General features: G+C 37.0%; 1 protein-coding gene across 5 annotated transcripts in view; it reads left to right on the plus strand.

The window, feature by feature from the left end:
* The window catches only part of PARD3B (par-3 family cell polarity regulator beta), a 1,041,978-nt gene that overhangs the window by 567,356 nt on the left and 446,876 nt on the right, over positions 1-27,746 (plus strand). For all 5 annotated transcript variants that reach the window (XM_082466955.1, XM_082466956.1, XM_082466959.1 and 2 more), the window contains one exon: positions 21,249-21,434. In XM_082466955.1, the coding sequence (XP_082323081.1) occupies positions 21,249-21,434 (186 nt within the window). The remainder of the gene's footprint in view (positions 1-21,248; positions 21,435-27,746) is intronic.

Raw genomic sequence — 27,746 nt, forward strand, 5'->3', positions numbered from 1 at the left:
GGTAAGAATATGGCATAGTACCTATCATCTGTGGGGAAAGCTAGTGGGAGGGAAATAGGTGTACAAACTTAAGGAAGAAGCTGAGAGATTAATAGTGAACTAGAAGTTAAAAAAGAAAGAAATTAATAAGGGTTTTTAAATCATGAAAAATTTCATTTATGGGGTAGGACTTTCGTTGGGCCATGGATAAATTCAAAGAAGCAAAGAGGGGAAAACTTCCAGGAATATGGAGAAGCATAAGCCAAAGGCAGGAAGGAAAACTGAGGAAAAGGAAGGAGTAGAAAAACGAAGCATCTTGCTTATAGTGATATTCTTGTTGGCTACTTATGCTATCACAGCAAAATTTGCAAGTCTATAACAAGGCCATTTCTAGGGGTAGCATAGAAAATCCCTCAAATGTGACTTTAGGATCTATTTGAAGCCCTCTTTTATAAGGTCTTTGTTTATAAGTTCTGTGTTTGGGCTTATTCATGTAGCCTACATTCAACTGGAGCATCTACTGGGCTGGAAAGTCCAAGATGGCATCCCTTACAAGGCTTTCAGTTGGTGCTGGCTGTTGGGTGGGGCACTTTGGTTCTCCTTCATGTGCCTTCTCATCCTCCAGAAGGCAGTACATCTTCCTTACCTGACATTCTCAAGACAGCAAAAGCAGAAGATGCAGGTGTTCTTAAGGCCCAGCCTTGCAAGTTGCACAGTGTTACTTCTGCCTCATTCTCTTGGCCAAAGCAAGTTACACGGCCAATCAAGATTCAAAAGAGAGGTGGATAGATTCTACATTTGGACAGAAAGAGCAGTAGTCATGTTTCAAGAAGGCATAATTCACTGGGGCCAATATTACAGTCTCTCACGTTAGGTTAGGAAAGTTGGTGAGTACACTATTCTATAGCAGAATGAGTATTGGTCAGGGATGTAAGATTCAGTTACCGGCCCAGGGCTTCCACTGGTTGGGTGAGTTTTTAGAAAGGCCATTTAACTTCTTGGGTCTTATCTTTCTATATTGTATTCACAAAATTTTTATCGAGTTCTTTCTCAGTGCAAATAGAGTGCAAGAGATAAAAAAAATCTATAAGTCATTCCCCTTTCCCTACTTTGCTGTTTAGCAACATTTTAACCATGACATTCTTGCTAAACATAAATTGCTGTCTCTATTCTGGATACTTCTCTCCCTAGGTGAGGGATATGCTTTTCCCTTTTTTTCCCATCCCATGTAGAGGTTTACTCTATAGTAGACACCCACGACCTGGATTGGGGCCGGGAGTCAGGGTTTGGATAGTGTAGATAGTGATAAACTAATAAATACTAAGATTAAATCATCAGAATAAGAAGTATTTTGACAGTAAAATGGGAGAAGACTTTCCTTACCTATAAAATGAGAAGACTAAACTAAATGGTCTCTTAGATCTCTTCCTACTGGAAATTTCTGTGAATTTCTGTGCATCAGATATTGGCATGACACTCCATAAAGACAGTACCTGAATTATGAATAATCTGTATATATAAATGGGCAGCAGAAGTCCAGCTCTGAGTGTTTGTTCCACAGTTCAGAGTGCCTTGGGAGCTTCTGACCTAAAGAATGCCTTCTCCTACGTAAATGTATAGCTAACAAACTGCCAATAGATATCTCTCTTGCCACCATTTCAACCCCCTGCCATTGTGGTGCTTGTTGCCATAGTAGTTAGTAGACACAGATGGAGCCCTTCTTCTAATACTCTCCTGACACCACCATAGCTTTGGGTACCATAAGAGACTTCTCCCATAGCTAGCTCAGAAGAGAATGTGTTCCTTCTTTCCTAAATTGGAAATTTAGGTGTATTTTCCCATAGAACATTCTTAAATATAGCCCATCCAATAGAATGTAAATTCCTATGTACTGTTATGTTTTGAAGATACTGCAGAGTGAACAAACCTTGATGGCTAATTAAAACCTAGGCACAATTTACCAGTATTTCTTTTTAGGGAAATAAAAAATCGAGTCCCAAGAATCAAATTTACAAACCAACTTACAGCATACAACCTGTTTTCTGACTAGAAATTGCCTTGTCTGTACCCACAGTCACAGTTTATTTAAAGCTTATTTCCATTACACATAGAGAAAAGTGAATGAATTACAAACACTATTCATTAATATTTTGGCCATCCTTAATGGAATAAAAAAAAAATCTCTGGGTTCTGGATTCTTCTATTAGAAAAATATGACTGTGTCAACACTAGCACCTTGTTGAAAACTTGGCAGATATTTTCAATGTAATTTATTAATGCAAGCCACCTCATTTCCTCGTGGGTACTAGACAGGTTGTAAGTAAATTATATAAATAAATATTAATGTAATTGTCAACTTGATAATTTTATGTGCTATGTAGGCATGCAAGAAAATTGAACAAAGATGAAGGCTGCCGTACTTGTTCATGTGTGAGGACCTACATAAGAGTGACTTATTCCCCATATGGTAAGGAGATAGAAGTGCACTAGATCGAGCCTTGTCTTCAGCTGCCTGAGTATGACTGTAAAAATATATATATGTAATTTTTCATGGTGGTTAAGTTAATAACATGCCACAATAATTTGTGCACTTCTTTGTGTACTTTGGGAACCAAATCATATACATCCTAGTTGGAAAGAAAGTAAAGGCAAAATACCTGCAAACAAGCTGGAGGCTTATTTTTTTTAAAGTCCGGTCTTTGCAGTCAAATAGTAGTTCAGAGGTTCCTCTTTAACCTGTAGGGTTTCTTCATAAAAGAATACCGATAGCATGTAAATGTCTTACTTCCTTCACAAACCTTTGAAAATGTAACCCGAAGATTGCGTTGTCTCTCACCCTCGGCTCCCAGTAGCTCTCTAGGGAGTGGGCATGTCTTATCAGGCAGAAGCAACCAGGCAAGGGCAGCCGGCACATTGAGAGGCCAGGGCAGTGTAGTGGTCAAGGCCACTGGGCAGGTAGTGAAAGGCCTCTTGCTGTGTTAAACAAATGCAGTTTCCTTCCCGCCTTCTGCAAGAGCTAACTTTGTTTTGCACTTCTCTTCTGGTATAAGAACAATAAGGATTCATAAGGCATTCTGCCTGTGTGGAGATGTGCATTAGATTATCATAAACCCACAGATAAAAAGTGCAGTGGTCAATGAGAACAGGCATTCTTGGATGAAATAAAAGGTTTAATTGAAAGTACTGTCCCATGGGAGATAGATGATTGAGCGTGGTATTGTCGACATCAATTACCATAGACCAGAGAGTGAAGAAAATAAAAGGAAGACCATTCTTTTTTTTTGAGTTCCCAAATCTGTTTCTCTTTAAGAGGAGGTAGGAGATTATCTTAATAGGATGCAGAGGAAAAAAAGTGAGCTCTTGTTCATACACAGTGTTCTTAGAACACTTTTAAAATTTCCCAGGAAGTTGCAGCTGAATTTACTACTAGTACAGATATTTTTTGTTGGAAGTTAGAGATCTAGACAGAGTACAAAGTGTACTGATGCTGAATAATGGTTAAAATTGATAAATATCTATTGTGTTGAGTTATATGAGTAAATGATTTGCACTTATTCATAATTATAGAAATTTTTGGTTCTTTGATTATGCCTCTCAGCTTGTTTTTTTAGTAGGTTGGGTTTCTGTTCTACAACGTAACAGAAAAGAAAAAAATAAGTTGAAGAGGCTTTTGAACATACGGTCCCCATTAAACACTAAACGGCTTGCTTTGTATCACTAAAATATGGCTCCCTTTATAAATCACGCATATTTGTCTAGCCGATGCCCTACTTTTGATGTGACTAAAACAATGAGATGAACTCTACATTCATAGAGAAAAAAGCTGGGATCAAGGACTGCCTTAACAAGAAAATAATTGGTCAGGTGTCTCTTTTACCAGTCATTAACATATTTGAATTAAGAGTTTGAGTTTTCCTTTAGGTCAAATAGAGTATAAAAAATATTCTGGATTATGTGTGCCTAATGTGCAATACATTTGAAAGGACAAAGACAGGGAGATACCAAATATATTTAGTGTTTTACTTGGTGTTTTACACAATGCTGCCCAATTTAGTTTAAAAAAAACCTGTCAAAGCAACTTTTAGTTTATTTGCTTTTCAGTTTTATTTAGAACAAATGAATTCGCTCAATAAGTGAATTTAAACTTGTTAGACAATTGTTTAGGAGTGGACATAGACACAGTCTTAGGTTTGAATGTGAAAAATTGCTTTTTTAGGGTTAATTTGAACAGGGTAATTGCCAAATACTGCCAGCTGTCATAATAAAGAAGTGAGTGACAGGTTTACTCCACCCCATATCAAAACTCAAGAGCGGATATGGTGATCAGAAGAGCCAAAATAAATGTGAGTTCTTAGAAACATTTGCAAGCTATTTTCCTGCAAAGCTCAGCCCTTCATAGGCATCAAAGTACAAACATGTCGTGATTAAGCTTAGCACTATTATAGAAATGAGAAAGTGGGATCGCTGTTGCTGTAGATATCCCAAATGCACTACCTAATACTCCAAAGTTCCATTAGGTGATGGTGGTGACAGTGGTCTATATTACAAAGTATTGGGACTTAACTAGCAGTTTTTAAACTACTTTTAATATTAGTGAAAATGTCGCCCATTTGAGCTGCAATGGAAGAACTAACTGATGCAGCACTTGTCTGCAATGCTCTTTAATATTTACTGCACACTTATTCTCAGGCATTCATTGGAATAGGTGCTAGTGGCATAAATAGAAGTGAAATGGACCTTGTTGCCCTTGAAATCCTTGAAGATTTATATAATAACAAATAACTATAATATAATGTGATTAGTGCTATAATTGAATTATGTATAGAGACCCAGGTGAGGGCCCAGCCACAGAGAGCAGGTGACAGTTCAGCTGGGTTTTGATTGGTATGTAAGAGTTTTCAGTGGGTGTCAAAGTGGGAGGAGGGGAGAGAATTATTTTTAGAGAGAATCCCACCTAAAAAGTAAGAGAAGCTCTTTGTAACATTTAATTAATTAACTTCAGTTCTATCTAACAAACATGTTAGAAAGTTTAGGCCAGAAGTGTTAAAACTATGCTTTTATAGATAAGATGCAAGACATACCTGTCCCATTTTTTTTGGCCTTTTAATGCTATTATTTCAAGAAGGGCATTATGGCAGAGAAGCATCAAATAAATAATATATGAAGTCATCCTCTAACAAATATTTTTTATACATATGCATTCTATCAGATGCTAAACTGGATTGAAAGTTGAATTAAACATAATTCCTGCCTTTGGTGAGATCACAGTGCTATAGTGGAATCAAAACAGGCACACCAGCAAATAATTGTAAGAATAGAAAGAAAGGGATGAGAATCATAAGAAAAGGAGAAAAACAGAAGAATGGAACTCAGAGGAAGGCAAATTGTTTTCCTACTGATAAAATCAGAGAAGGAAGAGGCAGCTTGCATGCTGAGACACAAAGACTGGGTGTTTGGAAATACTAAGTAAGGAGTCTTTGATTCCATTATAACTTTGCTGTAAAATTTCCTTTGAGATGAAAATAATTGCTGCACTTTATATATATACACACATACAAAATAAAGATGTTTCCCTATTTGTATGATATCATTATCATAAAAAGTGTAGGTCTGTACCATCAGGAAAATGCTTCACTAAAAAGATTCATTCACTCTTTATGCTTAGATGATTCTTCGTTTTTCATGTATCAGAGTAAAAATGGACCTGTGATGGATTAATTTAAAAAAATTTAATTCCTTAGGAATGAACTAAATTGAGATAGTCCTTGTTTATTCTTTGAAGCATACTTTACTTTGTTGGAAAATGAAGATCCGTTATTTCAGGGAAGAAAGAAGTCCTGCTAAACCTACATCTAGGGAAATATTGATTGGAAGTATGCTGAACTTTTAAACTTCTTGTAATTACAGACTGATTTTACAGGAATTAAGGCCATAGAAATTGCTCCCTTACTCTTGGCCTGCTTTCCTGTATATATAACAGCAAAGAAGAAAAACATTTGGAAGATGAATACTGAAGAAGAATAATGCAAAGTTAAAGGCAACATTCAGCAGCCCAAGCCAGTTATTAGGACTCTGCGGCCTCTGAAGAGTCCCTCTTAAGAACCCGGCAGATCCAGTGCTGGGTCGCCTCAGGCCAAACAACCAACAGGGAGAGAACTCAGCACCCCACCCCCCATCAGCAGACAAGTGGATTAAATTTTTACTAAGCTCTGCCCAACAGAGCAACACCCATCTCTACCCACCACCAGTCCCTCCCATCAGGAAGCTTGCACAAGCCTCTTATATAGCCTCATCCACCAGAGGGCAGACAGCAGAAGCAAGAAGAACTACAGTCCTGCAGCCTGTGAGACAAAAACCACAATCACAGAAAGATAGACAAGATGAAAAGGCAGAGAACTATGTACCAGATGAAGGAACAAGATAAAACCCCAGAAAAACAACTAAATGAAGTGGAGATAGGCAACCTTCCAGAAAAAGAATTCAGAATAATGATAGTGAAGATGATCCAGGACCTCGGAAAAAGAATGGAGGCAAAGATCGAGAAGATGCAAGAAATGATTAACAAAGACCTAGAAGAATTAAAGAACAAACAAACAGAGAGGAACAATACAACAACTGAAATGAAAAATACACTAGAAGGAATCAGCAACAGAATAACTGAGGCAGAAGAATGGATAAGTGACCTGGAAGACAGAATGGTGGAATTCACTGCTACAGAACAGAATAAAGAAAAAAGAATGAAAAAAAATGAATACAGCCTAAGAGACCTCGGGGGCAACATTAAACACACCAACATTCATATTATAAGGGTCCCAGAAGGAGAAGAGAGCGAGAAAGGACCCGAGAAAATACTTGAACAGATTATAGTTGAAAACTTCCCTAACCTGGGAAAGGAAATAGCCATCCAAGACCAGGAAGCACAGAGAGTCCCAGGCAGTATAAACCAAAGGAGAGATACTCCAAGACACATAGTAATCAAATTGACAAAAATCAAAGACAAAGAAAAATTATTGAAAGCAACAAGGGAAAAACGACAAATAACATACAAGGGAACTCCCATAAGGTTAACAGCTGATTTCTCAGCATAAACTCTACAAGCCAGAAGGGAGTGGCACAATATATTTAAAGTGATGAAAGGGAAGAACCTACAACCAAGATTACTCTACCTGGCAAGGATCTCATTCAGATTCGATGGAGAAATCAAAAGCTTCATAGACAAGCAAAAGCTAAGAGAATTCAACACCACCAAACCAGCTCTGCAACAAATGCTAAAGGAACTTCTCTAAGTGGGAAACACAAGAGAAGAAAAAGACCTACAAAAACAAATGCAAAACACTTAAGAAAATGGTAATAGGAACGTACATACCAATAATTACCTTAAATGTGAATGGATGAAATGCTCCAACCAAAAGACACAGCCTTGCTGAATGGATACAAAAACAAGACCCATATATATGCTGTCTACAAGAGACCCACTTCAGACCTAGGGACACATACAGACTGAAAGTGAGGGGATGGAAAAAGATATTCCATGCAAATGGAAATCAAAAGAAAGCTGGAGTAGCAATACTCATATCAGATAAAATAGACGTTAAAATAAAGAATGTTACAAGAGACAAGGAAGGTCACATATAATGATTCAAAGGATCAATCCAAGAAGAAGATATACCAATTATGAATATATATACACCCAACATAGGAGCACCTCAATACATAAGGCAAATGCTAACAGCTATAAAAGAGGAAATCTACAGTAACACAATAATAGTGGGGGACTTTAACTCCTCATTTACACCAATGGACGTGTCATCCAGACAGAAAATAAGGAAACACAAGCTGTAAATGACACAATAGACCAGGTAGATTTAATTGATATTCATAGGACATTCCATCTGAAAGCAGCAGATTACACTTTCTTCTCAAGTGCACACAGAACATTCTTCAGGATAGATCACATCTTGGGTCACAAATCAAGCCTCAAAAAATTTAAGAAAATTGAGATCATATCAAGCATCTCTTCTGACCACAATGCTATGAGACTAGAAATAAATTACAGGGAAGAAAACGTAAAAAACACAAACATATGGAGGCTAAATAATATGTTACTAAATAACCAAGAGATCACTGAAGAAATCAAAAAGGAAATCAAAAAATACATAGAGACAAATGACAATGAAAACACAATGATCCAAAACCTACGGGATGCAGCAAAAGCAGTTCTAAGAGAGACATTTATAGCAATACAGTCCTACCTCAAGAAACAAGAAAAATCTCAAATAAAGCAATCTAACCTTACACCTAAAGGAACTAGAGAAAGAAGAATAAACAAAACCCAAAGTTAGTAGAAGGAAAGAAATCATGAAGATCAGAGCAGAAATAGAAACAAAGAAAACAGTAGCAAAGATCAATACAACTAAAATCTGGTTCTTTGAGAAGATAAACAAAATTGATAAACCTTTAGCCAGACTCATCAAGAAAAAGAGCAAGAGGACTCAAATCAATAAAATTAGAAATGAAAAAGAAGTTACAACAGACACGGTAGAAATACAAAGCATCATAAAAGACTCTTACAAGCAACTGTATGCCAATAAAATGGACAACCTGGAAGAAATTGACAAATTCTTAAAAGGTATAAACTTCCAAGACTGAACCAGGAAGAAATAGAATATATGAACAGACCGATCACAAGTAATGAAATTGAAACTGTGATTAAAAATCTTCCAGCAAACAAAAGTCCAGGACCAGATGGCTTCACAGGTGAATTCTATCAAACATTTAGAAAAGAGCTAACACCCATCCTTCTCAAACTCTTCCAAAAAATTGCAGAGGAAGAAACACTCCCAAACACATTCTACGAGGCCACCATCACCCTGATGCCATAACCAGACAAAGATATCACAAAAAAAGAAAATTCAAACCAATATCACTGATGAATATAGATGCAAAATCATCAACAAAATACTAGCAAACGGAATCCAACAACACATTAAAAGGATCATACAGCATGAGCAAGTGGGATTTATGCCAGGGATGCAAGGATTCTTTAATATATGCAAAACAATCAATGTGATAAACCATATTAACAAATTGAAGGAGAAAAACCATATTATCATCTCGATAGTTGCAGAAAAAGCTTTTGACAAAATTCAACACCCATTTATGATAAAAACTCTCCAGAAAGTGGGCTTAGAGGGAATCTATGTCAACATAATAAAGACCATATACAACAAACCCACAGCAAACATCATTCTTATGGTGAAAAACTGAAAGCATTTCCTCTAAGATCAGGAACAAGACAAGGATGTCCACTCTCGCCACTCTTATTCAACATAGTTTTGGAAGTCCTAGCCACAGCAATCAGAGAAGAAAAAGAAATAAAAGGAATACAAATGAGAAAAGGAGAGGTAAAACTGTCACTGTTTGGAGATGACATGATAGTATACATAGATAATCCTAAAGATGCCACCAGAAAACTACTAGAGCTAATCAATGAATTTGGTAAAGTAGCAGGATACAAAATTAATGCACAGAAATCTCTTGCATTTCTATACATTAACAATGAAAGATTGGAAAGAGAAATTAAGGAAACAATCCCATTCATCGTTGCAACAAAAAGAGTACAATACCTAGGAATAAACCTACCTAAGGAGGTAAAAGACCTGTACTCAGAAAACTAAAAGACACCGATGAAAGAAATCAAAGATGACACCAACAGATGGAGAGATATACCATGTTCTTGGATTGGAAGAATCAATATTGTGAAAATGCCTATACTACCCAAAGCTATCTACAGGTTCAGTGCAATCCCTATCAAATTATCAGTGGCATTTTTTACAGAACTAGAACAAAAAATCTTAAAATTTATATGGAGACAGAAAAGACCCTGAATAGCCAAAGCAACCTTGAGAGAAAAAAAGAGAGCTAGAGGAATCAACCTCCCTGACTTCAGACTGTACTACAAAGCTACAGCTTCAAGACAATATGGTACTGGCACAAAAAGAGAAATATAGATCAGTGGAACAGGATAGAAAGCCCAGAGATAAAACCCCGTATGCTCAACTAATCTATGACAAAGGAGGCAAGGATATACAATGGAGAAAAGACAGTCTCTTCAATAAGTGTTGCTGGGAAAACTTGAGAGCTACATATCAAAGGATGAAATTAGAACACTCCCTAGCAACATTCACAGAAATAAACTCAAAATGGATTAAAGACCTAAATGTAAGACTGGACACTATAAAACTCTTAGAGGAAAACATAGGAAGAACACTCTTTGACAGAAACCACAGCAAGATCTTTTTTGACCCACCTCCTAGAGTAATGGAAATAAAAACAAAAATAAACAAATGTGACCTAATGAAACTTAAAAGCTTTTGCATAGCAAAGGAAACTATAAACAAGACAAAAAGACAACCCTCAGAATAGGAGAAAATATTTGCAAACGAATCAATGGACAAAGGATTAATCTCCAAAATATATAAACAGCTTATACAGCTCAATATTAAAAAAAAACCCAATCCAAAAATGGGCAGAAGACCTAAATAGACATTTCTCCAAAGAAGACATACAGATGGCCAAGAGGCAAGTGAAAAGCTGCTCAGTATCACTAATTATTAGAGAAATGCAAATCAAAAGTATAGTGAGGTATCACCTCACACCAGTTAGAATGGGCATCATCAGAAAAATCTATAAACAACTAATGCTGGAGAGGGTGTGGAGAAAAGGGAACCCTCTTGCACTGTTGGTGGAAATGTAAATTGACACAACCACTGTGGAGAGCAGTATGGAGATTCCTTAAAAAACTAAAAATAGAATTACCATATGACCCGGCAATCCCATTACTGGTCATATACCCAGAGAAAACCATAATTCAAGAAGACACATGCACCCCAGTCTTCATTGCAGCACTATTTACAATAGCCAGGTTGTGGAAGCAACCTAAATGCCCATCAACTGATGAATGGCTAAAGAAGTTGTAGTACATATATACAATGGAGTATTACCCAGCCATAATAAGAAACGAAATTGGGTCATTTGTAGAGACGTGGATGGACCTAGAGACTGTCATGCAGAGTTAAGTAAGTCAGAAAGAGAACAACAAATATATATTAACATGTATATGTGGAATCTAGGAAACTGGTACAGGTGAACCGGTTTGCAGGGCAGAAATTGAGACACAGATGTAGAGAACAAATGTATGGACACCAAGGCGGGGAAGCGGGGGGTGGTGGTGGGGGTCCTGGGATGAACTGGGAGCTTAGGGTTGCCGTATATACACTAATATGTATAAAATAGATAACTAATAAGAACCTGCTGTATAAAAAAATAATAAAATTAAATTAAAAAAAAAAAGAACCTGGCAGAAACAGTGCAGGAATGTTAGAGAGGGAGTCTTCTCAGATCTCGGCGACCTACTTCCTCTCTCTTGGTGAGATCTCACAGACCCAGAAGCCACTCTGAAGGCCAGACTATAGGATGACTATAGCCTGATGTCTCATTCTAGTAGGAATGCTATAACAGTGCCACACACTGGATAGCTTATAAACAGTAAAAACTTATTTCTCACAGTTCTGGAGGCTGGAAGTCCAAGGTCAGGGTGCCTGCATGGTCAGGTGAGGGCCCTCTTTTGGGTTGCAGACTTCTTATTGTATCTCTGTATGGTGGAAGGGCTAGGAATCTCTGTGGGGTCTCTTTTATAAAGGCACCAATCCCACTCATGAGGGTGCCGCCTTCATGACCTAATCACCTCCCAAAGGCCCCACCTCTTAAAACTATCTCCTTGGAGATTAGGATTTCAACATATGAATTTTGGGGGGGACAAAAACATGCAGACGATAGCAGATGCATATATGTGTCAAATAGAAAATGTGTTACCAAAAGAAAAGACATGATTAAGAGAAATATAAACCCTATGATATATCATTAGCCCTGGATATCTCCCTTGTGTGTGTGCGCGTGTGTGTGTATCACCCAGTTGTTGGATGGGATTATTTGTCTCAATTCTTCACTTCCAAATAGTAGCATTAAATACCTATATTTTGGTTATGGTCTCATGATGTGTGGAGAGTATTTCCAAACTTCGCCTGTAGACTTGGCCATATGAATTTATTTGGCCATTGAGATGTTAGTAGATGTTTTATGGGCAAAGGCTTTAAATGTACTTTCATTTTTGCATTCCTGCCTTTCATCATGTGAGAAGCATGTTTCAGATACCCAGTGGTCTAAGGAAGTTAAGAGATCTGTGGAGCAGACGTGCACCTCATCCACAGCTTGGAAGCCAGCCTACCTGAACCCAGCCTAGATCAGCCAGACAGCAGTCAGCCTGAGAAATGTGAGCTGGAAATAAATGCCTTATTGTTCATATCACAATTTTGGTTTGTTATGCAGTATTTGGGAGGCAACAGCTGACTGACACATCCGTTCACTTTTCCCTATTAATTAACTCTGGGTAGATTTCCCTCCCTTCTCCCATCAGTTTGTTAGTAGTAGTGAGGATAGGAAGACATATCCACGTTTTAAATCTAATGGGTTTTATACTCTAGAACCTAAATGACTTCTTATTTTATAGTTATTTTTATCTGAAAATTAATTTTAACAGGGTAATTGATTTAATTATTAAGATAAAAGGCAAATTATATGTCTTTATCTACAAATGGCATATATGTATGGTAAGAATATTCTCATTACAACAGTAAGCATGTACTGTGAATTTAAAACGGTTGTTTCCCACTGAGATTTCTCAATCTCTATTTGGAATTTAAGATTATTTATCATTAATACTATACTAAAGGGGATTGGTTTCCAGCTGGAGTCTCATTAGATGCAATTCAGACATCAGAGAAAAGGGTAGGGTTAAAGTGGTTATATTCCTATTATATTATTTTCTTATAAGGCTTAACCAACAAGCAAACACCGCCTCCCCCAGCCCTCATGAAAATATTACTTTCTTGAGGCTGTGGTAGTACTGTTACTTCATTATAGCATAATTTAATAAACATGACTCTCTGTGCCTTAAAGTAAAAGAACATTTACTGGGTCCTCTAGGGAGAATGTAGGTACCTGAGATGTAATCACTGCCTTTAGAATTCTTGAGTTGGGACAAAAGGTATATCATCTTTACTAAAAGAGCTTGTACCCTAAACAATGACACATAGACTAAGAATAGAGGGTGTTATGTAGAACATTCTTATATATTCACTCTGATGATTTAAGATTTTATTCTGTGACTTCACACTTCCTAAGAGCCCAGTGAAAACAACCTGTAATTCATTGTCCTTAAACTATCTTCAGAAATCTCCCAGTCCCAGACAAACTTAATTTTTTTTTTTTAATTTCACATCAGGAAACTAAAGGTCATGTATTCCCCTTTATGGAATAAGGACTCCCTTATTCTAAAAGCTTCAGAATGTACTTGCTATTCTGCATCTTTTGAAGCCTGGCATGAGACTGTACTTTCCTTCCATGATTCTTTTTGTTGTTGATGGAAATTGTGACATATGACATATACCCAGAGTGTGATGCAGAAATAATGGAACTGGAAGGTTGAACCATGAGGTTATGTGGCATCTCTGGGACCTTGTTCCTGCCCTACCAGATTTCTTTCTGGAGTCTTCTCTGTTCTCTGCTCCATTCCTTTCTAGCCTAACCTTCCCTGTGTTCTCTAATGCAGCGTTTCTTTAAGTGTACGCTAGGGAACACTTTCCTGTAGTACATTTCATGCAAAGATGCATTCCATGGTCAAGTAAATTAGGGAATGTGTATTAACTTTTAAAAGCACTGAAAAGTCCAAACATAAATCATTTCCCTAGAATTTGTCATCATGGAAACCCTCCTTTTTTTCCTTATATGCAATGATTGTGCCCCTGTGTGTTAGACCTTAGAGTGATCCAAGTCTGAGAAGGAATCAGTTTGTTGGTTACTGAAGCCAGCCCTAACTGGACATGGCCTGGGGCCAGACGTCCTCGGGGAGCTCTAGCAGCCTGTGGACTGACTGTGTCATGGGGTCAGGGGACACCCACTTCCTGAGAAGTGGGCCGGACTGAGCTGTGGTCAGAGCAAGCACCCTAACCGGGAGCCCACTTCCTGCAGTGCCGTGTATTTTTATTTATGTTTAGCTTTTGTCCATGATAGTTCTCTTGTCTTTTAAAGGCATTAAGTGCAGGTAGCCTGGCGTGCAGTGTCTTTGCAATGACAAAATATTAGAAGTATTTCACCTAGGAACCCAGTTTCTCAAATGGGTCTGCTTCTCTTAGAATCAGGCCCACCCTGCTTCCTTTTTAGATCACTGGATTATTACAATCATTTTGTTTGTTCTTGAATCTTATATTCATATAAAAGCATGTATTTTTGTATTTTAACTACTGAATTATTGCCTGTAAAATACTTTAAAGTCTTTTGACTTCTAATAGGAAAGACTAAATACAAAACAAAAAGATCTATTGTTTCTTGATATTAACAAAGCAGGTTCTAGTTTTATAAAAACACTTGCTGTCTGAATTATAAAATATTAATTTATATTACATTTCATGACACAAAATATTATTTTCACTTCTTTAATCTATATCTGAAAAGGAAAAAAAAAAATTTCCAGTGTCCTTAAACTGTTGAATTTGCTGATCTTTCAAGTATATATGCTGTAAGTAGGAGGGAAAAAAGGTTGCTATAGGAATCTTAACTCTGACTGACTTTACTTTTGCTAGTTTTAATCTCTGACTTAGTATTATATTATGATTCTTTTATATTGAACAGGCAGTAAAGAATGGCCATTTTTTGACATTTGTTTTCTGGTATTAGATTAATCCTTTACATAAAGGAAATTGGTTTTTGATAAGTTCAGTCAGAGACCAGCTCTTGCTTTCAGTAGTTCCCCTTTCTGCTCCCTTTCTGGGGAATGGATTTCAAAACACATGAAAAAGTGTCTCAGTTACAAATATTTTATAGTATTTTCTTCTTTCAGGTATTTGATTTAAAATTACTTTAAAATGAATGAATGTATACTTTAAAACATCACATAATGACATATATTTAAAATATTGATTACTGAGCTAACTATAACAATATCATTCAAAAATTGTTCCTTCATTGAAAGTAAATAGCAGTGTTGTTTGCATATAGCTCTATGAAGCTTTTGCCCTAGTTACTGCAACATTAACTTACATTTTCCTTTTCTGTGTGATAGTATATAATATTGAGTTTCGGGTTAATTTGCAACCACCTATAGTATAATTCAGAATTTTTAAAATTATCTGTACTCTGATTTCTGATTCTTTTTTGGTGATTTGTCTACATAGTTCAGAGGGCAAAAGACTTTAAAAGATAATCTGCCTACTTGTAAATCACCAATAATTCTTCTGGTTTAGCAGCAGCGGTGGGAAAGTCCTTGCTATTTATTACAATGGTTGTCTTTAGATCACACATACCTTTGCATGTGCTAGCTCATCTCTCGTCGTCGTCTTTTCTTTTTAAATTATTTATTTATTTTTATTTATTTATTTATGGCTGTGCTGGGTCTTCGTTTCTGTGCGAGGGTTTTCTCTAGTTGCGGCAAGTGGGGGCCACTCTTCATCGCGGTGCGCGGGCCTCTCACTATCACGGCCTCTCTTGTTGTGGAGCACAGGCTCCAGACGCACAGGCTCCAGACGCGCAGGCTCAGTAATTGTGGCTTACAGGCCTAGTTGCTCTGCGGCATGTGGGACCTTCCCAGACCAGGGCTCGAACCCGCGTCCCTTGCATTGGCAGGCAGATGCTCAACCACTGCGCCACCAGGGAAGCCCCGTCGTCTTTTCTTGACTCTCTTAAAAGTACAATCTAAAATAAAATGCTTCCCAGCTGTTGAAATGAGTCTCTGATCTCCACTCTAGGGCAATATTCACATTTTAAATTCTTTGTAATCCAATTGGCCAAAAACCTTTCATGCTAATAATAGCTACCCATGCTTTTTCAGAAGATTAAAATTTTTCAGAAAATTAAGTGTCTTGAAGGTGTCTTATCCTTTCATTGTTGTGAAAATTTATTTAGCTGTAACAAAAGTTTCAGCACCTTAAATTCTTGAGAATTTATTTAGGCAAATTCAGCAGTGGTTAAGCTAATTATAAAATATCTATCCTGGCAGAATTGCCAGGTCTGGCTTTTGCTTTATATTAAAAAAAAGAAGAAAAAAAAAGCTTTTTTCTTTTTGCCTTAAAGCCCCTTTGTGTGAGTTTTGTAACTGACAAAATGATTGCATGTAAAACATAACTTTTGCATAAAGTAAGCTGCTCCCAACACAAACTAATTACACATTTGGGAGGCGGGGCAAAGACATCCAGAACTTGCTGGTGCTGAGCCAAGAGCACAGCATTTAATGAAATGAGGGCCATAAAAGGTTCAGCATGGATGCTTTCAGGTCTGACCTGGGCTTCTGGGAAATTGAACATTGGCCCTGTGGACTGGTGGATTCCCCCAGGCTTTGAAAGACTGGGTTATTACCACTTGTGTGCGTGAATCAAGACTGCTTTGCAATACAGGAACATTTGTGATTCCAGAGATAGCCTCATTTGGAACACTCTTAAGCTAATAATACGGATTCCTCCTTAGTCATCCATCTTCCTGCCTCTGTTTCCTCCTCTCACACCAAATAATTACTTGTGATATTTGTTTGATAAAAATGGTTGTATATGTCAAGCTCCTACTATGTAGATTCCTCTGTTTCCTCTTTCCTGTAGTTAAACTCTATTCCTTCCTGTCAGATAATACTGTGAGTGAAACAGAAAGGCCCTGCCATGTTGTTCAACAACCTTTTTACCAATTATGTTCTGTGTAGACTGGCCATTTCACTTGCAGTGTTGATACATAGTAGCTGCTTGATAAAAATTTGTTGAATGACTGGTTTGTTTGCAAAAACTTGTTGATTGACTCTTTTCACTCAGGCCAGAATGGGCCAGTCTCATATCTGAATTCCAACTGTGAGAGATTATTCATTATGCTTAGAAAGTGAAATAGTATTTCAGGGAACAAAATGAGAGAATGGAGAAACAGAAAAAGAAATAACTGAATGGGAAGGAGAAGCGGAGAGATATATAATTAGGATGGTAACAGAACAACATCTGTAGGAACTTGAAGGAAGTTTGTGTAAACGAGAATAAAGGGTTAGTTAAGGGCTAGGGGATAGGTAGGATAAAGCATTAAAATGGCTTATGAAAATTAGGAAAGAAAAGGCAGTTAACATGTTACTCACCATTTGGTTTTGCATTCCATTTCTTTTTTTTTTATTTAATAAAAACAATGCCTTTATATATCATTGCAGTGTTTTCCAGATTGAAAACTGTGATTCATTATTGGATTATGAAATTAATGTAGTGGGTCGTGACAAATTTTAAAAAATAATGAAATAGAATAGAAAACATTAGAATGTGTTGCACTCTCGGTAAGTATTGTCTCATGAAACTTTTATTTATATCTGTGAATGTGCACACATATGTATATGCATGGTTGCATAGACAGGAAGACAGGTAGATAAATAATGTGGCTTTGGGTACTTGATCACAGGGTTCCCCAAACTTGATGACATGTACCATGAATATTGTTGTTTGCAATGTTCACTTATGATTTGAGGTACATGATGCAATTTTAAATCATGAACAGTCCAGCGTCTGTCACAGATTGGTAGCTATGACACATCTTGGTGCCTTCATTGAGAATACAATGCTGAAGCTGAGCTGGCTTATCATCTCTCCTAGGAGTAGGAAGTGTGGTATGAAAATGGAAATTAGACAAGGTTACTTCTAAGGTTTCTTATAACTGTGATACTGTATGCTCTTTATAATTATTTTTAATGTAAAAACTAATTTGTATAAACATTTAAAGTAATGAAATCCAGAATAGCAGGAACCTAGGGCCTATCCAGGGCCTATTTTTGAGTCTTGCACTGTTTTAAGCATCAGTGATACATTGATGGGAAAAAAAGCAGAGCAATATAAAAGTTCCTGCATTCAAAAGACACTATTAAAAAAAAGTAAGCAAGCAAGTATATAGTATGTGATAAATGCTATGGAGAAAAGGCAAATGGGGATAATGGACATGGGTAGGGTAGTATTGGGAGAACCTTAAAACAATTTTAAACTGAATGATCAGGGAAGACCTCAATGATAAATTGACATTTGAACACAGAATTGAAGGCAATAAGGGAAGAAGGTCTGCAGGAATGTAAAGGAGGAATATTCAAAGCAGAGGGAGGAGGTGACGCAAAGGATTGGGGGCAGAAGTTAGATGGGGTAACTTAGAAAGTGAGGATGGGAGACAAGAGAAAAGGTCAGATGATTGATTCTTAGGACACTAGTATTTAGGGATTGGTGAGATTAGGAAGAGTCTGCAAAAGGGATTGGAAAAGGAGTAGACAGTGAAGTAGGAGATGAACGCTGAAAAGTGGTGTCCTGGAACCAAGAGAAGAAAGTGTTTCAGGAAGTAGGGCTTGATAATTTGGGTCTCATGCTACTGTAGACCAAGTAAGATGAAAGCCGAGGATTGACCATCGAATTTACCAACATGAAGGTCATTGGTGACTCTAAGAGGAGTTAGTATACACACACGTACACCTATATTTATAGAACATATATACATATTATGTATTGTGTATAGTGTTAAAAAATATGTATAGTATAAATACTACTGTAGGATGTATAAATAGTATATCTAGTATTGATGATATTAGACATATCTGTATATCTGTGTGCGTGTGTGTGTAAATGCGTACATGTGTGTCATTATAGAGATGTGTTTACCATCTCTCTACTTGTCAGTGCAATAATATAGCAAATGGTTCTTATATCTTCATAAATTCCTTTTAAAAACATTTATTGTTTTATAATTGAGAAGTGTTGGAAAACAAATTATAAAGAAGAAAATAACAGTCCATATTGCAGTGGCAGTAGATACCAAGTTTTTTCCTCTGCAGATAGATGGGACGGGGGTGGAAGGCAGGCAGGTAATAGGCAGATGAGTAGGTGTCTGAATATGAGTATAGAGTATATGTTACATACTGAAATGTACTGTATACATAAGCTTTTATGCCTAATACTGTCATATTCTCACATGATTAAAAGTCTGTTTCACCACTGTTTTATATAATTCTGATTCTTAATAAAAAAGTACAAAAACAGCATATATATAATATATGTATAGATATATATGCATAACTAACTTAGCAAACACCACTTGGTAGACTGCATCTTTCTTCTGTGTTCTAATATAAGTAAAAAGCAGCATTATATATATATATGTATATATATACATACATATACACACACACACCAATAATTCAGTATTTTTCACTTTTCATACTCTGTTCATCCCACACAGTTTGCATTTCTGCCTCTGAAAAATTAGCTGCCATATAACCAGAGACATAGCTAATACAATACATAGCAGACTTCCTTAGGAGTTCATTCTGACCATCTCAGTGGTCTGTCATGAGCCTCTGAGCATGAGACCCAGTTGATTGCAGGGACTTTTACTGCCACCCCTTCCTGGTACTTAGGAACATATCATCAGGCAGCACTCACTGTGGTCCCCATTGCCTCTCTAGACCCTGGTTGCCTTGAACTTGACTGCATTTGGCAATTGTTGGTTCAGGGTAGTGGTGTTCACCTAAAGGTGATTTTGACCCCTGGGGACATTTGGCAATGTCTAGAGGCAGTTTTGGTTGTCACAACTGGGAAAGGAGATACTACTGGCATCTGGTGGGTAGTAGCCAGGGATTCTGCTAAATATCTTTCAATGCATAGGACAGCCCCCATGAGGAATTATCAGGCCCCAAATGTCACCTGTGCTGAGGTTAAAGAAAGCCTGAGCTGCTTTGTATCAAATAATGGGATTTGTTTCTTAGGTAGAAATATAATGAGTTAGTTAAAAGAGCTAACCTGTAATAGATTTATTAAATTAAGCAATAACGTTTAATTTCTTTGAAACTACCCCTTGTCAAAATCTTTACAGCTAACTTCATTTACAGTGAAATTAAATGAAGGAACTATTTCTCTAAGGCTAGACATGGGCTTTCTCTGCTTTGGGAGGAGTCGAAGATGCCATGTCAGTGGATGTAGCTATGATCAGACCTCTTAATCCCGTTTTAATTGTGGGTTCTTTGCTACTTCTGATTTCATAGTTGTTATTTTGTGACTGACATTCAGACATTCACGATAATTTTGAAAATACATAATTTTACATAAGTGTCCCTCAAAGTGACCTTAAGATGAGAGTCTCTAGACATAATTATAGAGCAAAAGGAACTACCGACCTGGAATGAGTTGGTGGTTTCCAGGGCTATCTCACTTTCAAATTTTTCAGTTAAACACCGGGGCAGAGTTTCACATTTCTGCAAGCTCGGGAGGGATGCAGGAGGGGCACCTATACACTTTATCAGCACTTTTCTATCCCCACTTCTGTATATTTGAAAACACTAGGGACCAGACATGATTAACTTCATGCTTCTCCCTGGAACCCTGAACCCTAATTATGCCTTTTGCTACCATACTCTGTTATTTTTTTAGAACAGCTAGGCTTATGGCTAAGTGTCATTTGTCAAAGATGACATGAATATTTGTTGTGCATTATCATTTTTGTTTAGGTTCAAAAACCAATTGACAGTGAGTTATACTATCCAAAGGAGCAAGCTTAAGGCATGAGTTTTGACAAAGTGAAGTTTAATTCAGCGATACCTGTTAAAAAATCACATCTCTAACTTTAAAATGAACAGTTTATTTTTTCAGCATTCGGTATCCTATTGACAGTCTTTATCAATAGCCTTGCTTCTACGGTAAATGATATGTTTTAAATTATAGAAGCCAAATATTCCCCCAAATTTTAGAACGTTTCTACACTGAGCTCTTGTTTCTTCATCTGTAAAATGAAGGTGTTGAGATCACATTACCTCTAAGGTCTTTTCGGGTACCTAAGATTCCCTAAGTAACATCCAGTCTCTTTAATTATTGAGAATATCCTGCTGCATTTTCAAATACTTTTCGAATGTTTCATATGGTAGGAGAGCCTTGCCAAAGAATCCTCCCTGTTGACCATCACCAAATATTATTCCCAGGGATCTCTCCCTTCCACTCCATCAATGTGATGGTGGCCCCTGCAGAGAGAGAAGACCAGCCTTTGCCCACCCGGAGCAGAATTACAGCTATTAGAGGTCCAGTCATCCCATGTTGCTGGTTGCATCTGTGTTTGGCCATCTGAGTGTATAAATATTCATCTGCTTTCTCCTCCTTTACTCCTTTCATGTGCACTTCCAACAGAAAGGAGAACGTGACTGCTATGCACTCTCCCTGGAAACAACTGAGCAACTCACCTTCGAGATCCCCCTGAATGATTCTGGTTCTGCTGGTCTTGGGGTGAGCTTGAAGGGGAACAAATCTCGAGAAACTGGAACAGACTTGGGAATTTTTATCAAATCCATCATCCACGGAGGCGCTGCTTTTAAGGTAGGTAGGGGTGATGTTTGCACATCAATGAGAAGATATTTAGAGATGTCGTCGTTGTGCTTGGGGACTGGATGGAGAAAGTGTCTGAAGGCTTGAGACCACTGAGACTTTCCTGCCAGATGCAGGAAATGTATGTGTGAACAGATCTGGGTGACAGTTTGTTTTCATACTTTAAGTGGTCATGTCCTATTGATAGTTCTTAAAACTCACCATGATTAATATTCTCTTTTACATTATTTTTTATTACTGTTAGGATTCTTCTGAGTTTGTAGCCTAACAAGGTTGAACCTAAAAATATGCAATCAGAAAAGCAAACCTAAAAACAAGTCAACATCCAAGCAACAAATAAGAAACTATACTTCTTGTGCTTGCAAGAATGAAAGTTCAGTGGAGTCGGAGAGACTGTAGGTCAAGTTAAAAGTCATTTATCACAGTTTATACACTGGAAAATCCATGATGCTGGGAATGCATATTTGCCTTTGAACTTAGAGAAGCTTATAAATTTCCAGATAAAAAGAGAAGAACATGATTCTGCTCTTTCATACAGGGGCAGGCAACATGATCATAGCTGTTACCATAATATGATGGTTAACTAGATTTGCCTAAGTTCACATGCAGCTCTACCACCATGTGCTCCAAGTAGCGCACCATTAATAATAATACCTAATGTATAGTGTTCTAAGGATTGAATAAAGTAATGTACACAATGTGAATAAAGCAGTGAAGTGATTACAGAGAGGGGGGAAAACACGTTTGTGCTTATCGTCAGCTGTCCTTACCATTATCATTGTCTCATGCCATGCAGTGAGGCTTCCTGAGCTCGAATCCTGCCTTCACTACTCTCACCGTGGGTGAATGTAGGCAACTTACTTGTCCTCAGTGTGCTTGAGTTTCCTCATGTGTAAAATTAGTAGTGCCTGCCTCCTGGTGCTCTAGTGAGGACAAAAAAAGACAATAGATATAAAATGCCTAGCACCGCACCTATGATAAACGTTGAATAAATGTTAGCCATTTTAAAATCATTTTGATATTAATAATGTGTGCCTTCTCCCACTCAAAAGCCACGAAGGCATAGTTAGAGTTTACAGGAGGCCCCCCCCTGGTCCTAGGATCCTGGCTTTATTGAAGCATTTGTCTCCTCACACTTAATCATTCCACTTTTGCTTCAGACCTAGACTCTGAGCTAATATCTTCTTCTTTGGGAAAGAAGAAATGCGTTGGGGATAGGTAACTCTTTAATGCACTCCTTGGATCAGTTAGCTTCTGTTGCATAATAAGTAATGACAACATTTCAGTAACATACATCTGTAAGCCTTTACTTCCCTCATGGCCCTGCAGGGCAACTAGAAGGGCTTTGATTCAGGCTGGTATGTCTCTATCGCACTGTAGATCTACAGGTCTGAGCGTGCTTCACATATTTTAACTACACCTTGGACTACCAGGCTAGCTGATGTCAGAGAGCCATGAAGCCTCTTTAGTTCTGGGTTCCAAACTGGCATGCTGTCACTCCTCACACATACCAGTGGCCAAAGCAAGTCATATGACTGAATCCAAGGTCAATGTAAGGAATAGGGAAACAGTCCACCCATGGTGAGTCTATGACAAACATTTGGGTACAGAGAAGGGTGGAGAATTGGGGCCAATCATCCAATCTATCAAACTCTCCAATCAGGCTCAGAAATGCAGAACCAGGAGCAGATGGGAAATGATAGTAATAATGGCAACAACAACGTCAGGTAACATTCATTCTGTTTTGTGCTTAATATATGCTGGGCCGTATAATAAGTATTTTAGGTGGATTCTCTAATTTTATTCTTCACATTCACACTGCATTATAATCATGCCATCTCATTGGGGAAAATTGCAGATTTCAATGATTAGTGCCTCTCCTATGGTCACAAAGCCAGGAATTGCTTAAAATAAGATTTGAACCCGGGCAGTCTGACTTTGGAGCCTGTGCTATGCTGTCCTGTGACAAAAGCTCTTTCATCTCATCTGTTCATATTTCCAGAGATCAGGGGCTGTTGTCCTGGAGTTGTCTTATATCATGCTTATCATCCTGAGCCAAGCCATCTAAACAAGTGCTATGTTTAAGGATGAGTCTTGGTCATGTTTGTGGATACCAACTTGACATTATTCTTCTTATTCCTAATGACAGCTCTATTTACAGAATTTATTCCAAGTAAAATTGAAACTGAAATGAATTTTTGGAAATTAAAAGCAAACATCTTAGCTTTTTTATGGGCAATAACTTAAGCTCAAGCGATATTGGAGAGCAGGTTTAATACGTATATCCATGTTTGTGTAAGTAAGCATCTCCTTACCTAAGCAGTTTCTAACAGTCCTGTTTCTTGCAGAAAGATTTCACTTTGCATTTATGTAAATTTCTTTCCTGACACTGTCTGCTGAGTCAGACAATCACACCATTAAAAACTACTGGACAGCATATTTATAGTTGATCTTAAATAGTAAGAGGCATCAATCATGAATTTAGCCTTATTATGAATGTTTAGTATCCATTTTTCTTGTTTACTTTCTGCAGTGTAGAGGGTAGAGACCTACGCTTTGCTCGCAAGAAATCTGATTAACCAGGAGAAAGAAAAGTATTTTTCTCTTCTCCTTCTGCTGTTCCAATAATCCACTGTTACTCCTCAGAAAATTGCCACCTGTTCTGTGATGGAGGATTAGGTTTTACAAAAATTGTTTTAAGACTTTGTTCCTGTCCTTGTTCAGAAGATACAAATGTAACAGACTGCACTGTCCCTGGGGCAGAGGGGAGATAAGCATGGGGAACATCCACTTTAGCATCTGGCCCGAGGTTTTTACCTGAAATCAACAAAATAATCTTCCTGCCAGGGCACACTCTTTTTCTCCTGCCGCTTCCTACCACTAAGTGGTTCTCAAGGTGTTTTCCCCTTTAGGGAAGGTGGATTTTTGGAAACTAAACTACTTTGAAAAGTATGACCAAATTCTTCCTGTGGCTTCTGTGTGCTCTATTCTCCTGGGAACTTCCATTGGTATAAACAAAGACAGGCTACTTCTTGCCAGATGTAAAACCCCGGGATGACTGTGACTATAATTAAGGGCCTCCTTCCCCCCCGCCCCAGCCCCCACCCCCGGCCTTACCTCTCTGGCTGCTGCTTTCTATCATTCCATCTCTTATTTGAGTCATTTCTAATAAAGATAAAAATCTCTATTTGAAAATAAGAGCATCTAGCTACCCTAGAATTCCCTCTTGGAAGTGAATCCCTCACCCACTCTAAGGGCAAAGTAACAGTATTTTTACTCTATTCAGAATTATTCAAATGCTTAATCTCATCCTAATATTTAAATTCCAGTCTGCATGTCAAGAAGTAAAGCCCAGACACCCTTCCCTGCTACTGGCAGGTCACAGCAATTGCCATTTCAGGCTGCTGTAGCCTGTGGAGTCCTTTGTAGACCCCTCTGAAGCATCCCTTTGAGCTATGCTTTTCAGTGTACAGCCAAAGTGACCACTGAGCATAACAGCCAAATGTGGATTAGAGTATTGATGCTGATTTGCTTAAACAATAACATGCCTTAAATGTTCATGGTTCCATTTTAGTTTCTGTCATTCTTCCTGGGCATTTGCCCCTGAATGTGTAGTGTAATTGCTTCCAGAACCAAATTATACTAGATGCAACTATATATGTTAACTTTCTCATGAACTGAGAACTATGAGTGGAATGAAATTAGGATTTCATGAGGATGCTTTTCTAAAATTTCATTTTTTGTAATTGGAATTTAAAGTGAATATGTTGTTGTTGTTACTGATAAATGAAATGGAATATTGTCTTTGTGCAGTTAGAAAAATAATAACTTGAGAAAAATATTCTCCTTTCCCAAAATCTACATAAAAATGAGCTTTTTCTTTTTCCAAGGAAGCACACATAAAGTCTAGACGATCAGTTTGAAGACCTCACATAATTTCATCCTCATGTGCTAAACATTTTGAATTCTGGGATCAATGGCTTTCTCTTCCTTTACTTTTGACATACTCTATTAACTGAATGTTTTTTAGAGAAAATGCATTTTTATGTCTATTGACAATACTAACTTAAACTGCTTATTTTTCTTCTTTTTCTACCTTAAAAATAAATTACTTTTAGAAAATATATAACTAGAATGGTGATATTTTTTTAAAATTAAGGTAGAATACTAACACCCTTTATAGTAAGAATAAAAATTCCATGGAGCCTGTTGTACTAATTCTGAATGATGTTTTTTCATTTGAATATACTTACTTTGGAAGTGTAATGTGTTCTATTGAAACCTTGAAACAATAATGTAAAAATTAAAATTTAAAGGCAGTTTTTGCTATGGGAAAAAATGTCATATGTCAGGTAGATTATTTAAGGGCTCTTAAATAGAGAGAATGAATTTAAGAATACCTTTTATTCTCTAGAAAATTAATTAGCTAGGTTTGTACTTAATAAATACTACTTGATGATGATGAAATTAAATGAAAGAAAAATGCCTGACATAGCTAATTGTAAATGCATGCACTCAGAATATAAAATAGACGTAATTTAAGTAATTTGATTCTTGTGTGCTTAGGAAATTTGGAATACAACCTCTGAGAGATGCAGAATTGCATGATCTATGCCATTTAGTAATAGGTTAAAAAAAATTAAATGGTACAAGCAATCCCCCTATTTTAAAATGACTAAAAGTATGAATTTTTGGAGAGAATATGCACAGTCCTAGAATTTCTGGGAACACGGTGCTTGATGCTGAATTTCCGTGTCTCTTCATATTATGGAACATTTAACAGCCTCCAAGCTACTTAACAGGAGTTCAGTAGGAGTTCCTAGCGGGAGTAATTTCCACCTCCATTTCTACTGGTATCTGTAAATCATGTGGTGGATCTATAATTAATGAATTCAAAGGAAGGTAAAAAGGACAGCATTTTAAGGAACACAAATGTTAAATGATTTCTTCAACTATCCATTTTTCTTAAAATTGATAGTGTTTTCTACTGGTGGAGAGCTATAAAGATCATTACCTATAGTCATGTCTTCCAGCTTTTTACCTCTTACAAAAGGACCGTAAGTCTGGGTGTGTAAACAGCTTTATTGCAAATCCTCAACTGTTAGAAGCCAAACTCTAACATTTCATCCTAACCACAAAAATGTGATATTTTATGAACAACTAAAAGCAGGAACTCTGCCTGGAAAAGTTCACCATCACTATATACCCAATAATAATTTTGCCTTAAAAACAAAAAAATCACTATCTTAAACATGAAAAAAGAATTATCAACTCTGTTATGCCAAATATTTTAAACCAATTTCCTTTTTAGAAAAAAACCAAAAATGTTAGTATATGTTAATTAATATAATCAGGCTTATCATTTATGGGTTTTCTGCAATCAATTTTAAAGAGATATAAGAGAACATTACTTTGAAAATCCCATAATACCAGCATCAATCATTGCTTTTTCTTGCCAATTTTTAGCACTTTCATATTTTTATCTTCTATATGGAAATGCATCTAAGAAATAAATTTATATCATGCTGGATAAAATGTTAAAACTCTGTGTCATTTTGATGTGTACTTTGAACTCCATGACTGCCTCAGGAGGCTTGAAAAAATATAAGACTTGGTAGACCTAATCAAAAACTAAATTGTTATCTACAAAAGCTGATATAACATGATCATGATACTTTGAAAATAGTACCTCTTACCTGAAAAGCTATATTCACCTGCATTGTGGGTATTTATGGGAGATACTGAGTTCATAACATGGTCAGAGCTTTGGTCTAGGCATTCTGCTCTGGGTCTGTCTTTTTAGAGACCAGACTTTTAGCAATCTTAGCACAAACAAGAGCACAAGTTTGTTTGTTTGTTTGTTTGTTTTTAAAGTGAATAAATAAGATCCTTTCATTAAATTGAAAAGGCCTCTGAGATTCTAATCTAGTTAGGCATTCATGCAGGATCTTCTTGATTCATATAACACATACACCTTAATCAGCTTTTTGTTATCCAGTTTTCTAAGCCAGAGTAAACTAAAAGCAGAAAATCAGGAAGAAGATAAGAAGGGATGGAGAGAAAACTGAAAGGACAGGAAATAGAAAAAGTGTAAAACAAGCACAGAGTGCTATTGCTGCAAAGCAGGCCAAAGAATATTTGTGATGACTCTAAGTCAGTGCTTCTGAAACTTCTTGCTGAGGAAATTGTAAAATTCACTAATGACGATAGTGAAGGCTGTAAGTTGCAGTATGTTTATTTATGTCCCATATGTTTCCAGAAGATCTTTTAAAAGGAAAGAATTATAATACATTATATCAGAAT

Source organism: Balaenoptera physalus, assembly GCF_965194825.1.
Source record: "Balaenoptera physalus genome assembly, chromosome: 6".
Taxonomy (NCBI): Eukaryota; Metazoa; Chordata; class Mammalia; order Artiodactyla; family Balaenopteridae; genus Balaenoptera; species Balaenoptera physalus.